General features: G+C 47.4%; 2 protein-coding genes across 2 annotated transcripts in view; both read right to left on the reverse strand.

Moving 5' to 3' along the window:
• Positions 1-4,434: 4,434 nt before the first annotated feature.
• On the reverse strand, positions 4,435-9,464 carry CFAP20 (cilia and flagella associated protein 20). The gene is made up of 6 exons (XM_034425602.3): positions 9,099-9,464; positions 8,850-8,929; positions 8,594-8,705; positions 8,225-8,413; positions 6,652-6,762; positions 4,435-5,991 (listed from the first exon to the last, which is right to left on the reverse strand). The coding sequence occupies exons 1-6, from the start codon at positions 9,180-9,182 to the stop codon at positions 5,986-5,988; spliced, it is 582 nt and encodes a 193-aa protein (XP_034281493.1). The 5' UTR covers positions 9,183-9,464; the 3' UTR covers positions 4,435-5,985.
• Positions 9,465-11,842: 2,378 nt separating this feature from the next.
• Positions 11,843-13,726, reverse strand: part of CSNK2A2 (casein kinase 2 alpha 2) — a 29,065-nt gene continuing 27,181 nt past the window's right edge. Inside the window, exon 11 of the mRNA XM_087877156.1 lies at positions 11,843-13,136. Within this exon, the coding sequence (XP_087733282.1) occupies positions 13,060-13,136 (77 nt within the window). The 3' untranslated portion in view covers positions 11,843-13,059. The remainder of the gene's footprint in view (positions 13,137-13,726) is intronic.

Below are 13,726 nucleotides of genomic sequence, written 5' to 3' on the forward strand. Positions count from 1 at the left end.
TCGATGGCCTTTGAAGAAGGGGGTTCTCTGACAAAGGGAAGCAAGCCCAGCGCCCGTCTTGCTAAGCCCGGAGGGAGGGGAGAAAGAGGCGCCAGGAAGCGGGCAGAGGTCAGGAGGACTAGCACCAGATGCTGAGTGGAGGACAATGAGGGCCTTCTGCTGTCCAGCCAGTCCCCTCACCCCCCTTGTTCCAGCTGGCCATGCAACAGCTTCAGCAGTTTTTCCTGTTCCCATAGCAGCCCCAAGAAGTGTGTCCTGGGAGGAGCAGCTGAGCAGGTCTTGGTGGATCCCAAGAAGGTGGCAAGGGGCTCCACAGGGGTTCCCAAGGGAATCACTTGGGAGGGCAGATCCAGCCTGTGACTGGGGGAGGATGAGTGTTTTACCCAAGAAGAGGAACCAGTAGCCCACCTGGGAGCAAGGGAGGGCTCTGGCCAGGCGGGAGGGGGCTGACAAGATCTCTGCATCCAGGTGCAGCCTAGAAGGGCCAGAAATCCCTGGGAGCTGGCAAGTCAGCCTTGGCAGGAGAAAGGCCTGGGCCCCACAGCCTCTGGCTGTTTTTGCAGTCTCTGTCCAAATGTGAGAACCGTTATCAGTGGAACGGCTTGCGTCCAGAAGTTGTGGTTGCTCCATCACTGGAGGTTTTCAAGAAGAGATTAAACAACATTTCTAGCTCCCATCATAGGACCAGAAACCTCCCCTTCACAAGTTATGGGTTGGCATTCTCTGCCAATAGGATGCCATTTTTACTAATTTACATTCCCTTATAATTAACATATATTTAACATTAACAAAAAAGTACATTGTGTTCACAAATTTGCTTTTAGTATTTTACAGCTCCAAAATTTATTTTACTCAATTTCTACAGCCACCCAACTCAACCAAGTGACTCTGAATAAGAGTAACAGAGTTGGAAGGGACCTTGGCAGCGTTCAACCCCCTTATGCCATTCCAGACAAGTGGCTGTCCAGTCCTTCCTTAGAAGCCTCCAGTGATGGAGCACTCAGAGACTCGGCATTGAAATTCTTGACCTCCACACCACGAATCTGTTTGGTTTCATCCAACACCCCCTTCCAGTGGAGCTGAGCAAGAAAGCAGGCTGGCTTGACACAGAACCTTGTCATGGCAGCCTTCGTTGACTTGAGTTGTGTACCAATGACTTAGGGCACATTGGGTGAAGACAGCCACAATGTTCTCCCTGTACCATGCTAATCTGAACTGTTTTCAGAAATCTGTTTGTAGCTCAGTAATCAAGAAGCCTTTTTCAGGGCTGCACTTGGGCTCCAGATCAGCTTTCCACTAACCCACACGAGCCCCTTAGCGAGAGGCTGCCAGCCGTTTCCATCTTGCACCTTGAACCATTCCCAAGCAAGCAGGGAAGCTGATGACGCAGCCCGGGAGTGGCGAATCACTGCCCTCCACCCCCTGAGGCTTTTCAGGCCTTTTCCTTGACCAGCCATCCAAACTGTTGCCGTCTGGAGTCTTGGGAGTCCAGTAAGAGATGCTGAAGCCTGCCCAGCACTCAGAAGGGGGGAAGATGGCCCTGCTCCTGGCTTTGGAAGTGGGAGCCTGGAGGAACTTCAGGAGTTAGCAACCTTCTTCCTTGGACAGTCTCAAGGGACACACCAGAAGAGCGCCACCTGGCGGCCACTTCAAAGAACAGAAAGGCAACTGTATTTGTCTTTTGCAGGGAAAAACCTGCAAGGTTCTCATGGCCCCTTCATGATGTTCAACTTCCTTTCCGTTCATAGCAGAAAGAGTGTTGAGTGAGGGGGAGCAGAATTGCAGGCCCCCATCCGTCAAGAGGTGCTGGGGGTTCTGTTTTGTGGCAGTTAGACTGCAGCCCTTTCATCACTTTATTTTCCACTGCACTGGCACCAAACTTTGTCATGTTACCGTCTCAGATGAATTGACAGAACTCCTGTGCTTGCACTTTAGCCCGGAGGGAGGGAGGTTAAAAACACACTGAGTCATCCGGAGATTTGATTTTGGTTTTTTGACTCCTGGATGAATCTCTGCAGTTTTCTTAGCCAGCTTTTTGGGAAATGGCTCGCCATGCTTCCTTCGGAGGACTGAGGGGGCCTGGCCCAAGATCACTCGCTGGCTTTGTGCCCATGGTGAGACTGGAATTCACATTCTGCCCGTTTCTAGCATGGTCCCTTCACCATTATACCAAACTGGTTCTACCTAAGGTAGAAGAGTTAGGTGCGAATCCAGCCAGAAACCATGCTTCCTCGTCATTGGAAACCAGCTGCTAGGTATCCTTTGGCGGCTCCTTTCCTGCCCTGCTTGCAATGGCAGCTTCTTCCATTTTGTCTTTGGCAGACACACAAGGATTGAGGCCGAGCAGCCCTTCAGTCAGAGACCATCTGAATGGGACCGCTCCCAGCAATTCACTCGCTAGCAATTGATGGCTGGCATGTGTGCATCTTATACAGGTAGACCTTGACTTATGACAACTGAGTCCAAAATTTCTGTTGTTGAGTTTTCCCCTTTACCTTTCTTGCCACAGTTGTTAAATGAATCACTGCAGTTGTTGTTAAATGAACCTGGCTTTCCTACTGCTTGCCAGGTCCCAAAAGGTGACCATGATTGCAGGACAGTGATCATCATAGACATGAATCAGTTGCCAAGAGTCTGAATTTCGATCACGTGACCACGGGTTTGCTGCAACAATCCTGCGTGAAAAACAGTTTGAAGTCTCTTTTTCAGGGCTGTTGTGACTTAAAACGGTCACTAAATGAACTGCTTTAAGTCAAGGACTAGCAGTACTCGTGCTCCTCCTTGTTCATTTGTCTGGCCGGCCCAACTGCCCAAAGTGGAGGACCAGCCTGCCAATCTTCCCTGTGACTTCACTCTGCCTGCAGCAGGCCTTGGCGGGCAGCTGCAGCTGGATGGCGAGAAGCGGTTCAGGGCACGTTGGCCCAAAGCGGACCAGGCCAGGAAATCAACTCCAAGGGTTGTTGACAGAATCTTGCCATTGTGCTGGACTTCCTCCCTTTCTCAAATCTGCACCGAGCTCAGCCAGGCTGGACGGCCTCATTCCCTCAACCATAGGCTATTTCAAGGGGCTGTCCAGTCTCTTAAAAATCTCCAGTGATGAAGCAGCCCAATTTCTAAAGTTCCACTGGTTAATTGTCCTCGCTGTTAGGCAATTTCTCCTTAGTTCTAGGTTGCTTCTCTTTGATCAGTTTCCATCCATTCTTTCTTGTCTTGCCCTCTGGGGCTTTGGAAAAGAAATTGACCCCCTCCTCTTTGTGGTAGCCTCTCAAATACTGGAATACTGCTTTCATGTCACACCCCCCCCCCGTTCTTTTCTCTAAACTAGCCAAACCCAAGTCCTGCAACCATTCTGCATGTTTTAGTCTCCAGGCCTTTAATCATCTTAGTTGCTCTTCTTTGCATTTTTTCCAAAGTCTCAACATCTTTTTTGTAATGTGGTGACCAAAACCAGATGCCGGATTCCAGGTGTGGCCTTACTAAGGATTTATATTAGCTTTTTTGGATGCTGCACATTGCAAACTCATGTTTAAATAATCATCCACTAGGACTCCAAGGTCCCTCTCAGCCAAGGTGGATAAAAATCAATGATTTTTTTAAAAAAATCGAATTTTTTTTATTTTTATCGAATTTATTTTAATAAAAAACTTTTGGGGTAAAAATCTATCGTAAGATAGTTTTCTATTTAAGATACATAAATAATTCAGTTTATTCAGCATGAAATGGAGCTTAGACAGTGGGTCAAAGGAGTAGCAGAGATGACAGTTGCTCTTTTAACAATTATGATTTAAATTGAGTTGATTTAAATCAAGCCTTTTTACTAGTGATTTAAATCATGATTTAAATTGTGATTTAAATCAACTCGATTTAAATCAAATCCACCCTGCTCTCAGCTACTGTTTTTGAGCCAGATTTCGCCTAATCTGTACTTGTACCATTGGTTTTTCCTGCTTAGATGTAAAATCTTGCTTTTCTCCATGTTAAATTTCATTTTGTTGGATAGGGCCCATTGTTCAAGTCTGTCAAGATCTTTTTGGATCCTGAGCTTTTCTGGGGTGTTGGCTATCTCTGCCAGCTTGGCGTCATCTGCAAATTTGATGAGTTCCCCTTCTTTTCTCTCATCTAAGTCATTTATGAAGATATTGAAGAATCCTGGGCCTAAAACGGAACCTTGGGGTACTCCATTGCCTACTTCCCTCCATGTAGACGTAGACCCATTAAGGACTACTTGTTGAGTACAGTTTGTCAGCCAGTTACAAATCCATCTGGTGGGGATGCTGTCTATGCCACTTTTTTCTAACTTACCAAGAAATAGGTTGTGGTCTACTTTGTCAAATGCCTTACTGAAATTTAAGTATACTATGTCCACAGCATTTTACTGGTCTACTAATTTAGTCACTTTGTCAAAGAATGAAATAAGAATGATTTGGCAAGATCTGTTTTTAACAAACCAATGCTAGCTTCTGGTTATAACTTTATTTGTTATTGGCTGCAACATATGAATCAACCAATCAAACTAAACCAAAGTAATCATGGTCAGTCAACATCACATTTGGTCAAATTTTTATCAGAATGCGTTAAGTTCCCCCTCATCCAAGCCCTGTTCTTGCTGCAAACCAAAAGCTAACCAGAACAAAAACTGACCAGCTCTGTCCCTTGTCAGATGTCTGTAGCAGAAGCCAAGCCACGCTATCTGGGATGGTCCCTTGATTAATGAAAGAGCAAAGTTTAGAAAGCATCTCCAGTGTCAGGGAGAACCAGCCTGCAAATGCCATTCCGGAAAAAATCAACTGGTCACCAGAAGACAGATGCTGACAGAATCTCTTTTAGACTAGCAAGGTCTCTTCCTACAGTGCCATCCTGCTGCTCAGCAAACCTATGAAGGATGCTTTCTGCCAGGCTTCTTGCCCAAACTTCTTGTAGCCTGGCTATCCTCTAGATCTGTGATGTCGAACCTATGGCACATGGAGCTATATCTGTGGGCACATGAATGTTGCCCTAACTCAGCTCCAGCACGCACCGGCCAGCTGATTTTTGGGCCTTTTGGGCCACCAGAAGTCGGGAAACAGGGGGTGGGGAGGCAGTTTTCATCCTCCAAAGGCTCCAAGAAAGCCCACTGGTAACCTTTTTGCTGTCATGTGCCAAAAGCGGGGGAAGTGTGGGGAGTCACGCGCACATGCGCAAGGGGGTGGGGCGGGGGTGCATTGAATTATGGGTGTGGGCACCCGTGCGCACAACCCCCCCATGCTCCCCCGCTTTTGGCACGACGGCAAAAAGGTTAGCCATCACTGTTCTAGAGGGACTGGAAGCAGCCCTGCCCATTAGGTCTCCTCAAAGACAAAGGCTGCCTTTGCTTTTCCAATCAATAAAATGCCCATTTCTGTTGCTCAGGAGGGACACATAGCAAGAAGCAAAAATGTATTGTGGCTTAGCATGATTTATGGACCAACTATTATGGTTCAGTTTAATTTGTGGACTCTACACCTATCCTTGGTGTACAGAGAAGCTGTCAACCTGTGCTTTTACACTGCACTGGCAGGGAGGAACCTTTGGCTCCGAATGGCCAAGAGAGACCAAGCACAGCCTTACAAAGAAAATCAAATATTTAATAGCAGCTTCCAGGACAAGAGTAGCTCACACGCACTTGGGGCAAACACAGAGACAGCAAAGAAGGAAACCACTGGCATCTGTGAGGGCACCAGGGTTTCAGAACTGCTTCAACAAAAGCCTCCACTTGCTAGGCAAATCAGTTCCACGATTCATGGTCTCCCTAGGAGTGATCCACAACTTCAAAGTGGAGCCCGATCCATCTCTCACACGGAACAATGATATATTTTGTTTTGTTTGGTCCCAGCATCACAGATACCAACTGTTATTAAATATAGTTACTCAAGGAAATCCACACCTACATTTTGTTTCTAATTAAAAAAAAATACTCTTCCATCAGCATCTTCACATTGTTTCTGCCGGAGGCTTCCCATCACGCCATCATTGCTGCATTGGGCAACATGTGCAAAGAGACAATGTTATTCAATATACACGTAGCAATCTTTTACTTGGACAGAAAAAGTCAACTCTTTGGGCAGCATACATCTCTAGAAACACAAGACAGGATTTGTTGGGAACATGGCGCTCAACCACTATGAAACTGGGATTTGAAATGTGGCCTGCTGAGGGGGAACCTGCTGGGCTCCCTAAACCTCTCAGGGCCCCTGAGCTGTGCATTCTCACAACAGCAGCAGTGCCCACAGACTGTGAGAGACCAACTCCTTTACTAAAATGCCTCCTTCAAATGTTGAATGCTAGAAAAACATTCTAACAGGAAGAGCAGCTCAAAGGGGAGACTAAAGAGAAGTGTAGTCTCTTTTTCATTCGGGGACTAGACAGCCATTTCTCTGGGGAGATGCTTCCGAGTGAATTCCTGCACTGAGCAGTGCTTGAACATTGGCAGAGGGAGCCTTTCCAGAATTTATTTTGGGAACACAAGCAAGACACCATCCTCCATAGAGAACAAGCAATTTCTTGGCCTCACACATTTTTGCTAAGAGCACCAAATGCAAATATGGGTCTCTCATCCACAACTGCCCTAATGAAACTTGTAGTTGTAGGACTCTTCACGGAACAGAACATCCCATCCATCCCCCACCTGCTCACCTTTGCCTTGTTCTGGACAGGAATGTAAAGTTTGAACTCAGCAGGAAGCTCGTCCTCAGAGTAAAGTCTGTCAGAGAAGTAAATTCTGCGGATGCGACAGTTTGCATGGATCTGAAAAGGAAATCATATCTGAAGATGCAGCAAGACCTACTTCAAATCCTACCATCTAAAAATGGCCTGGCGTTTCATTCAAACCAAATTATCAAATTTTTACAGCCTAGTTCCTGGAGAACAAAATCAAGCAGGCAAAGGACTATTTATTTATTGGATGGCATCTCCAATCTGGACCTTTACTTCTGGATAGTTAGAGGGCTTATGCAAACAATAGTTTCAACAATCACGGCCAAAGCCTTTTGAACTTCCCTACAAGGCTCAACTACCTAGTGAGCTTCTAGTGGCAGTCGTGCAGATCCACTGCCCAAGAGCTCCCTTTCAGATGGACCCAGAGCTCCTGAGTGCAAAGAACTTCTTTTCCACTCAAGGGTTTCTTCTACCCATATCCATGCTGAGAAGTTGCACAAAACTCACTGGAAATGTCCTTTGATGAAAAGCCTAGATCCTTCAGTGTTGACAAGTTCTGAAGTTGTTGACTCATCGCTATCAAAAGATGTTATAATTGCCTGATTTTTTTACAGAAAGAAAGGGGCGTTCTGTGTTCCCTGACAAATTACAGATCCTCCAATAACAAACATTTATGCCTAATCCTATCAACTGAGCTATTCACTCTCATTTGTTCTGCATGGGCTGCTATTCCAAATTTGGATCCGTTCCCCTGTTTTAATTCAGCCCAAAGGTCAAACTGGGGTTGATGTGTAACTGTACTCTAGTGTGCCCAAAGACAAATTAAACCACAAACAAAATAGAGGATCATCTTGTGGTACATTTCTTTGTAAAAAGAAAAATGGGAGTTATGAGCCCATTCTCACTTTTGCTTTTGTAAAAGAATAATGATTATAAAACCTTTTAAACATTCCTAAGGAAAAGAGTATCTTGAATTAAAATTAGATATTAGTATTTTTTAAAAAATATCAAAGCCCTTTGAAGCAATAAATGAAATTTTAAGTGGTCCATCTTACATTATTGGTAAATTTTGTAACAGGAAATAACAGAACCTCATCCCACTGACTTTTAAAAACAAGTCCTGCTTCTTTCTTTATGCATTATTTTGTGTCAATTTGATATTTTGGGAATTCAAATAACTGTTGAAGATGCCATCCTCAAAACCCAACATTGGCTCATATGAAGAGGCTGTAGTTCCTTAAAACAAATGTTCTCTCCTATAGTTTTGCTCAGAAGATTCCTTGGCTTTAATAAAAGTATGCTTTTTTAGTTTGTGAAATTAACAGGACAAAGGAAATTGCTACAGAATATATTTTATAACACAACTTGATTGGAAGAATTATCCGATTACCCAACAGTCAGGAGGACCAGCTCTCCAGAGAGACATGTTTTTCTTCTCTTCCTGGCCCCCTCCCCCTTTGGTATACCAAACCTTTTTAAGGAGAAGTAACTTCATTGGCATCACTAGGAATTAATCACAGCCCGGGAAGCTTTCGGCCCTCAAACTCTCTACCTGGACTCTCAGGGTCTCAATGTAGTTGGTGCCATAGGCCCGGCGAGTGAAGTCCGACAAGTTGAACTGGATCTGGTTCCAGCCATCATCCAGGCGCATGGGCATGGTGCAGATGAAAGGCTTGACCCGGGTGGTGCTTTGGTAGTTACTGGCACGGAACCGTCGGCGCACATTTTTATCATCCAGCACCTAAGAGAAGGAGACCCTTCGGCTAGTATGGGGATGCCATTGAGGAGGAGTAAGATGAAGGGCAGCCGGACCCCCCCCCCAGCCCCGGGGTGGGTGGGTGGGGTGTGGGAAGATCCCCAGGGGGGAGCCAGGATTCTGCTCCTTCTGGCTGTCACCCTCTGGACAACGCTGCACACCAACCTGCACTTCGAAAGTAAAGTACTTCTTCAGGTTTTTGATGATCATCACCAAAAATGGCAACTTGATCCCCAGCGTCTTCTTTGGGTCGGCAGGACACGTGATGTAGGTGGTGCTGCGGAGGGAAGAGAGCGGCCTTTGGCGACCCCCAGCCCCCCCTTCCCATCCCCCAACGGCGACCTCCAGGCCTGCCGGTGGGAGCCAGCAGAGAAGTCCCGAGGCAGCTCCTCCCGGAAAGGCCGCCGCCGCCGCCTCCTACCTGACGTTGGTGCCCTCGATCTCCAGCACCAGCGACTGGATGTCATTGTCGGTGATTCGCTTGATGTGGCCGTTCCGCACCTGCGAGGGAAGCGAGAGGAGCAACCGTCGCCCGCCTGGCCGGACCCCCGCGCGGCCTGCCCAGCCCTCCGCCCGGCGCCTTCGGGCTCCCCGCCCCGCTCAAGCGGCCGCGCAAAGCGGGCGAGGCCGAGGAGGCCCTTCCCCGCCAGGCCCAGCCGCCGGCCGGCACCTTCTTGTCCCAGATCTGCAGCGGCTTGCTCCCGATGCTGTAGAGGATGGACAGGAAGCCGCTCTGGAACGTGTTCTTGAACATCCCGTCGCCGCGGGGGCTGCTCCGCTGGGCGCCTCAGGACCGGCCGCCTGTCAGCCGCCTCGCGCGCGCCTCCCTCACGCCGAGGCCCCGGCGCGGAGGGAGACAGGCGCCCAAGAAACCGCTCCGCCGGCGCCGGCCGCTTTCAAGCGGTGCCCCGTCGCCAGGAGACGGACTACTTTCGAACGGGACTCGTTTTGCCTCCCGCCCTGTGTTGTCGGAGACCTCTTGTCGCCGCGGCAACCAGGGGCGGGGCGAGGGGCTCACAAACCCCGCCCCTGAAATTCAGAAAGGGGGAGGGTTCCCCGGAACCGAAAGGCGGGGCTGCCGGGCCTCTAAAACGATTCCCCAACCCGGCGCCCTCCAGGTGGATTCACAGCAGGAGGAAATCAGAATGGCTCTCCAGAAGGGGCCTAGAGGTCATCTAGCCGCCCCTCCCAGGAAGGCAACGGATGCAACTGCAGCGAAGAAAAAAAGTATTGCTGCATCCTTGGAATGTCCTGCTGTAACCTTTGGGGGCTTCCGAATTTGCTGCCTCCAGCTCTGGAGGCTCAGGGGTGGCATGATCAGACCTGGGGCACCCAGGAATCCCAGGCTGTGGCCCCGCTCCACGGAAGGAGCAATCCAGCTGCCAGCTCAACCTTCCGTCTGGAAAGAGCCAGGCATTGTGGCAATTGTGGCCACAGCAAGTTTCCAGTGAAAGACCCGTTCAGGAGTTTATGGTTCCCTCCGTGCCACGTTGGACCGGCTCCCCTGGTCTAAGGTAGCAACATCCCTTTCACCTCCACTGGGACATTCAAAGCATATTTGTGCCTGCTGCCAGGCTGGATCTAGGACAACTCAACATGATGTTATCCATTTTTGTCAATGGAAATAATGTTGGCAGCAAAAGCTCCTATGGTGGTGAGGAAACCCTGTCTGGGTCACAGAAACAACTGCCAATGCAGGGGGGAGGGGGGTGCTGCTTTTGTCTCTTGCCGATGTTAAGGGTGCTTGGTTGGGCCCAATCCTGACTCTCCGTGACTTCATTTCCTGCCAGGGCACTTGGAACGGGCAGAGGCCTTGCAGGGGCATCTCCTTCAACGCCTGCACTGGAGCAACCAGGCAAGCAGAACTGCTGCCAGATATTCAGGCTGATTACGAGGTGGCTTTCAAAAGTCCTTGCAGATTGGCCTCCACTATAATTTCTATTCCTGGTGCGGTTTTCTCTTTAATTTGAAGGAATTTGAAGCAGCCCTTTTTCTTATTTGCAGCAGCTTATGCTGCCTGAGGATACACAGGTGAGCTATAACCTTACCTGGTCAAGGCAAGCAAACAAGCAAGCAAGCCCAGAGAGCATCAAAGCAAGCAGAGATGGGCCCTCCTTTCAAGTTAAGTGTTTCTAGCCCCAATGAGGACTGAACCCATTGGTTTCTATTAAAAGATGCAGATCCCTTTGCTGAAGTTTTCTATGGGGCCACTCCTGCAGGTGACAGCATGGTTGTGAGTTCTGCAGAAACAGCCCAGACTCACAAAGGCAACAGAGTACAACTTTCCATGAAGTTCTATTTCCATTAGGAAAATAAATAGGATACAGCAGATGTTTCATTATACTGGGACTGATGGCACCTGAGAGCTTTGCTTCCTGCTGCTAGTTTTGCAAATGCACTGCTTGAACAGGTACCCTAAAGCAGAGGGTCTCATCTGCCTTAATACAAAAATTGTTTGTATCTTCTTTACAGGAACTCTTTGACTTATGATCACAACTGAACCCAGAATTTCTGTTGCTAACTGAGACAGTTGTTAAGTGAATTTCACCCATTTTATGACTTTCCTTGCCATATCGTTAAGTGAATCATTTCAGTTGATAAGTTAGTAACCTGGTTGTTAAGTGAATCTGGCTCCCCCATTGACTTTGCTTGTCAGAAGATCTCAAAAGGGGATCATGGGACACTGCAGCTGTCATAAATATGAGTCAGTCATCAAGCGTCTGAATTTTGATCCCATGACCATGGAGATGCTGCAATGGTCATTAACTGGGAAAATCAGTTGTAAGTCACTTATTTTAGTGCTGTTTTAACTTTGACCAAGTGGATGGTTGTAAGCTATCCCCTTTGTGCTGCTTCTAAGCCCTGGGAGCAAAGAGCTGGTGAAAAGGCTGAAGTCTTGCAACCTTCCTGAATGTTCCGAGAGTGCACAAACCTTGCAAAGTGCCCCATCATTCTAGCCGCCTAGATTATGAAACACTTCAAAATCGACACAAATATGGGCTGCTTCAACCAGCCTGAGTATTTTCATTCTCATTCTTCCCAGGCAGAGAAAAATAAGAAACTTATAAATGTATTTATAACATCAGGAATTTATAAATGTAAATCATGGTTTTTTTTAAAGAAAAACTTGCAAACCACAAAGGCAAGAGAGAAACAGCCACAGCTCAGACTACTTTGAGAGCCGGAGGAACACTTTTTCTTCTTACACCCACTAGAAACTCCACATAGCTGGGAGTCCACAGAGTGCAGGAAAGCAGCTACTGAATTGGTCTGCCAAACTCAGCTTAATTCTTTTAGCTTTTAAATGGAGGTCAACAATAAGACGTTCCTCTTAACTCCCTATGCAAAACCTCAGGCCTGAACCAGTCTTTCCCTCCAGAGAAGCCTCGGAGACGAGAGGAAGGAAAACACAAGTTTGTACATAGAGATTTATTGGTTCCAGTGAATCGTACAAATGGATCTGACCTGATGTCAATGCCAACATATCATTACTGGGATATGGAATGTAAACAGATGCTTCAAATAGAAACAGTCTAACTGCATCATTTAAAATTAAATATCTGACAATGTAATAAAGAAAAAAATTCTGTATTTAAGCATGGTGACAAAAATGTGTGAATTTAGGTTTACGAAGTCACCAGAATCACACAATATAATCTCCCCAAAGGTGGGGTTGAACTAAAGGGCTCAAAAGAGACCCAATGGGGGGGGGGAGGGGAAAGAAACCAAAAGGAGCATTTCACCCATGCCCCCCCCAGGGAGAGGACTGCACCCCAAGGGCTCCAAGGCAGGGCTGGACATGTGCAAATGCGACGGGGCAGGTTTGTTGCAGACCAACTCTGGGCAACCCCCAGTTTCTGCTTCCAGAATCTGACTGCTTTCTTTGCAGAAACCCCTCCCTCTTTGCTTCTTCACATATTCAAACCTGCTGTAATCAAAGCAATGCTAAATTTGACATTGATGGGAATGGGCCCCGTTGGCTTTTTTTAGCAATAAGAACATGCCTCACTAGAAAAAAGCTCTTGTTCCGTCTCAAAGAACAACTTTTCTTCAAGCTCAGGCTGGCAGTTCCCTACAAGGGAAAAAAGTAACTGGGTTCCCTCAACGGCTGCCTGTTTTGAATGGGTCTTGATGCAGATTAACTTGACTGACTCAATTCGTTACCAAGACTTCTGATTTGTGGGGGGTGAAGGGCCCAAACCACAGGAGGGGGGAGGGGGGCCTCCCCATGCACAGGTCCGCACTTGCTGATGACCCCAGAAGGGTCTGTTTCTATGCAGACAGGCTACATCCCAGTGCACATGGGAGGGGGAAAACGAAGGTGGCCCAACAGGAGGTTAGGAAAGGCAGATTAGGAAACTGCAGAATCATCCTTGAGTCAGTCATGCAGACCTTTGGACACCCTCGGATCCATGTAAATCTTACACAGCCATTGGGATCAGGACTTTGGTAACACACAAAGGAAGTTGGGATAGCCACAAGTGCTGAAGAGAGAGGGCGGCTAAGCCTTAGCTCTCTTCAAGATGAGGCTTCTGCTGGGCAGAGAGGGGCTGGGTTCATCCCTTCCTTAGGTGGCAGAAGGGTGTGTTTGTATTTGTAAACCTCTGGAATTACCCGTTGTTACCCAAACTTCATCGTGTGGCTGTGAGGCTACTGGAGAGCACAGGGCTATCAGAGCCAGGCTGGGATTGCTCCTTCACAACTGGGTCTGTGGAGATAGAAGAGAGGAGAGTTGCTGGAACCCAAAGAACCCGTCATAATGCATCTGGCTCTGCTTTGGGGTAGCAGGTATTCCCAGCCTGGATTTCCTGGAGGAGGACTTATCCAATGCAAACATTTCCTCTCCACACTCTTGCCAGGAGACCTGCTATACCTGACAATTTTCTGGGAAAATGATGCTCTTCAGCAATAATTCACCTTTGACTTCTTTTAGGTAACTCATATTTAGAAGTACAGTATATAATGAGACACTAAGACCATCTGTGATGAAACCTAGGCATATCCCTAAAACTTTTTGAGTTTTTAAGAATTGCTTTAAGCTGCTTTAATGCCTTCAAATGAAATAAATGAAGCTGTACTAACATATTATTCAATGGGCAGCCTACGGGCACATAAAACTGTTCACTCTGTAACTTTCAGTGCTTAGCAGATGGACTGAAAACAAAGCCTTGGCACTATAATTTCACAATGCTCTTGTGGTCTTCTGCATTCCCCATTCTCCTCCTGCTTGCTACCTCTGCATTTTCAGCTAGCCATTAGTGGGGAAGAATTGTTGATGTGATCCAGTAAGCGTCTATA

This window comes from Pantherophis guttatus, chromosome 11 (assembly GCF_059756535.1).
Source record: "Pantherophis guttatus breed Tessera chromosome 11, ASM5975653v1, whole genome shotgun sequence".
Taxonomy (NCBI): domain Eukaryota; kingdom Metazoa; phylum Chordata; class Lepidosauria; order Squamata; family Colubridae; genus Pantherophis; species Pantherophis guttatus.

Excerpts from the sequence above, each read along its gene's own strand:
- CFAP20 (XM_034425602.3), bottom strand. The coding sequence starts at position 9,182 with ATGTTCAAGAACACGTTCCAGAGCGGCTTCCTGTCCATCCTCTACAGC. Across the intron at positions 8,930-9,098 it reads TGCAGATCTGGGACAAGAAG|GTGCGGAACGGCCACATCAA; the intron begins GTGCCGGCCGGC and ends CTTCCCTCGCAG. Across the intron at positions 8,706-8,849 it reads ATCGAGGGCACCAACGTCAG|CACCACCTACATCACGTGTC; the intron begins GTAGGAGGCGGC and ends TTCCCTCCGCAG.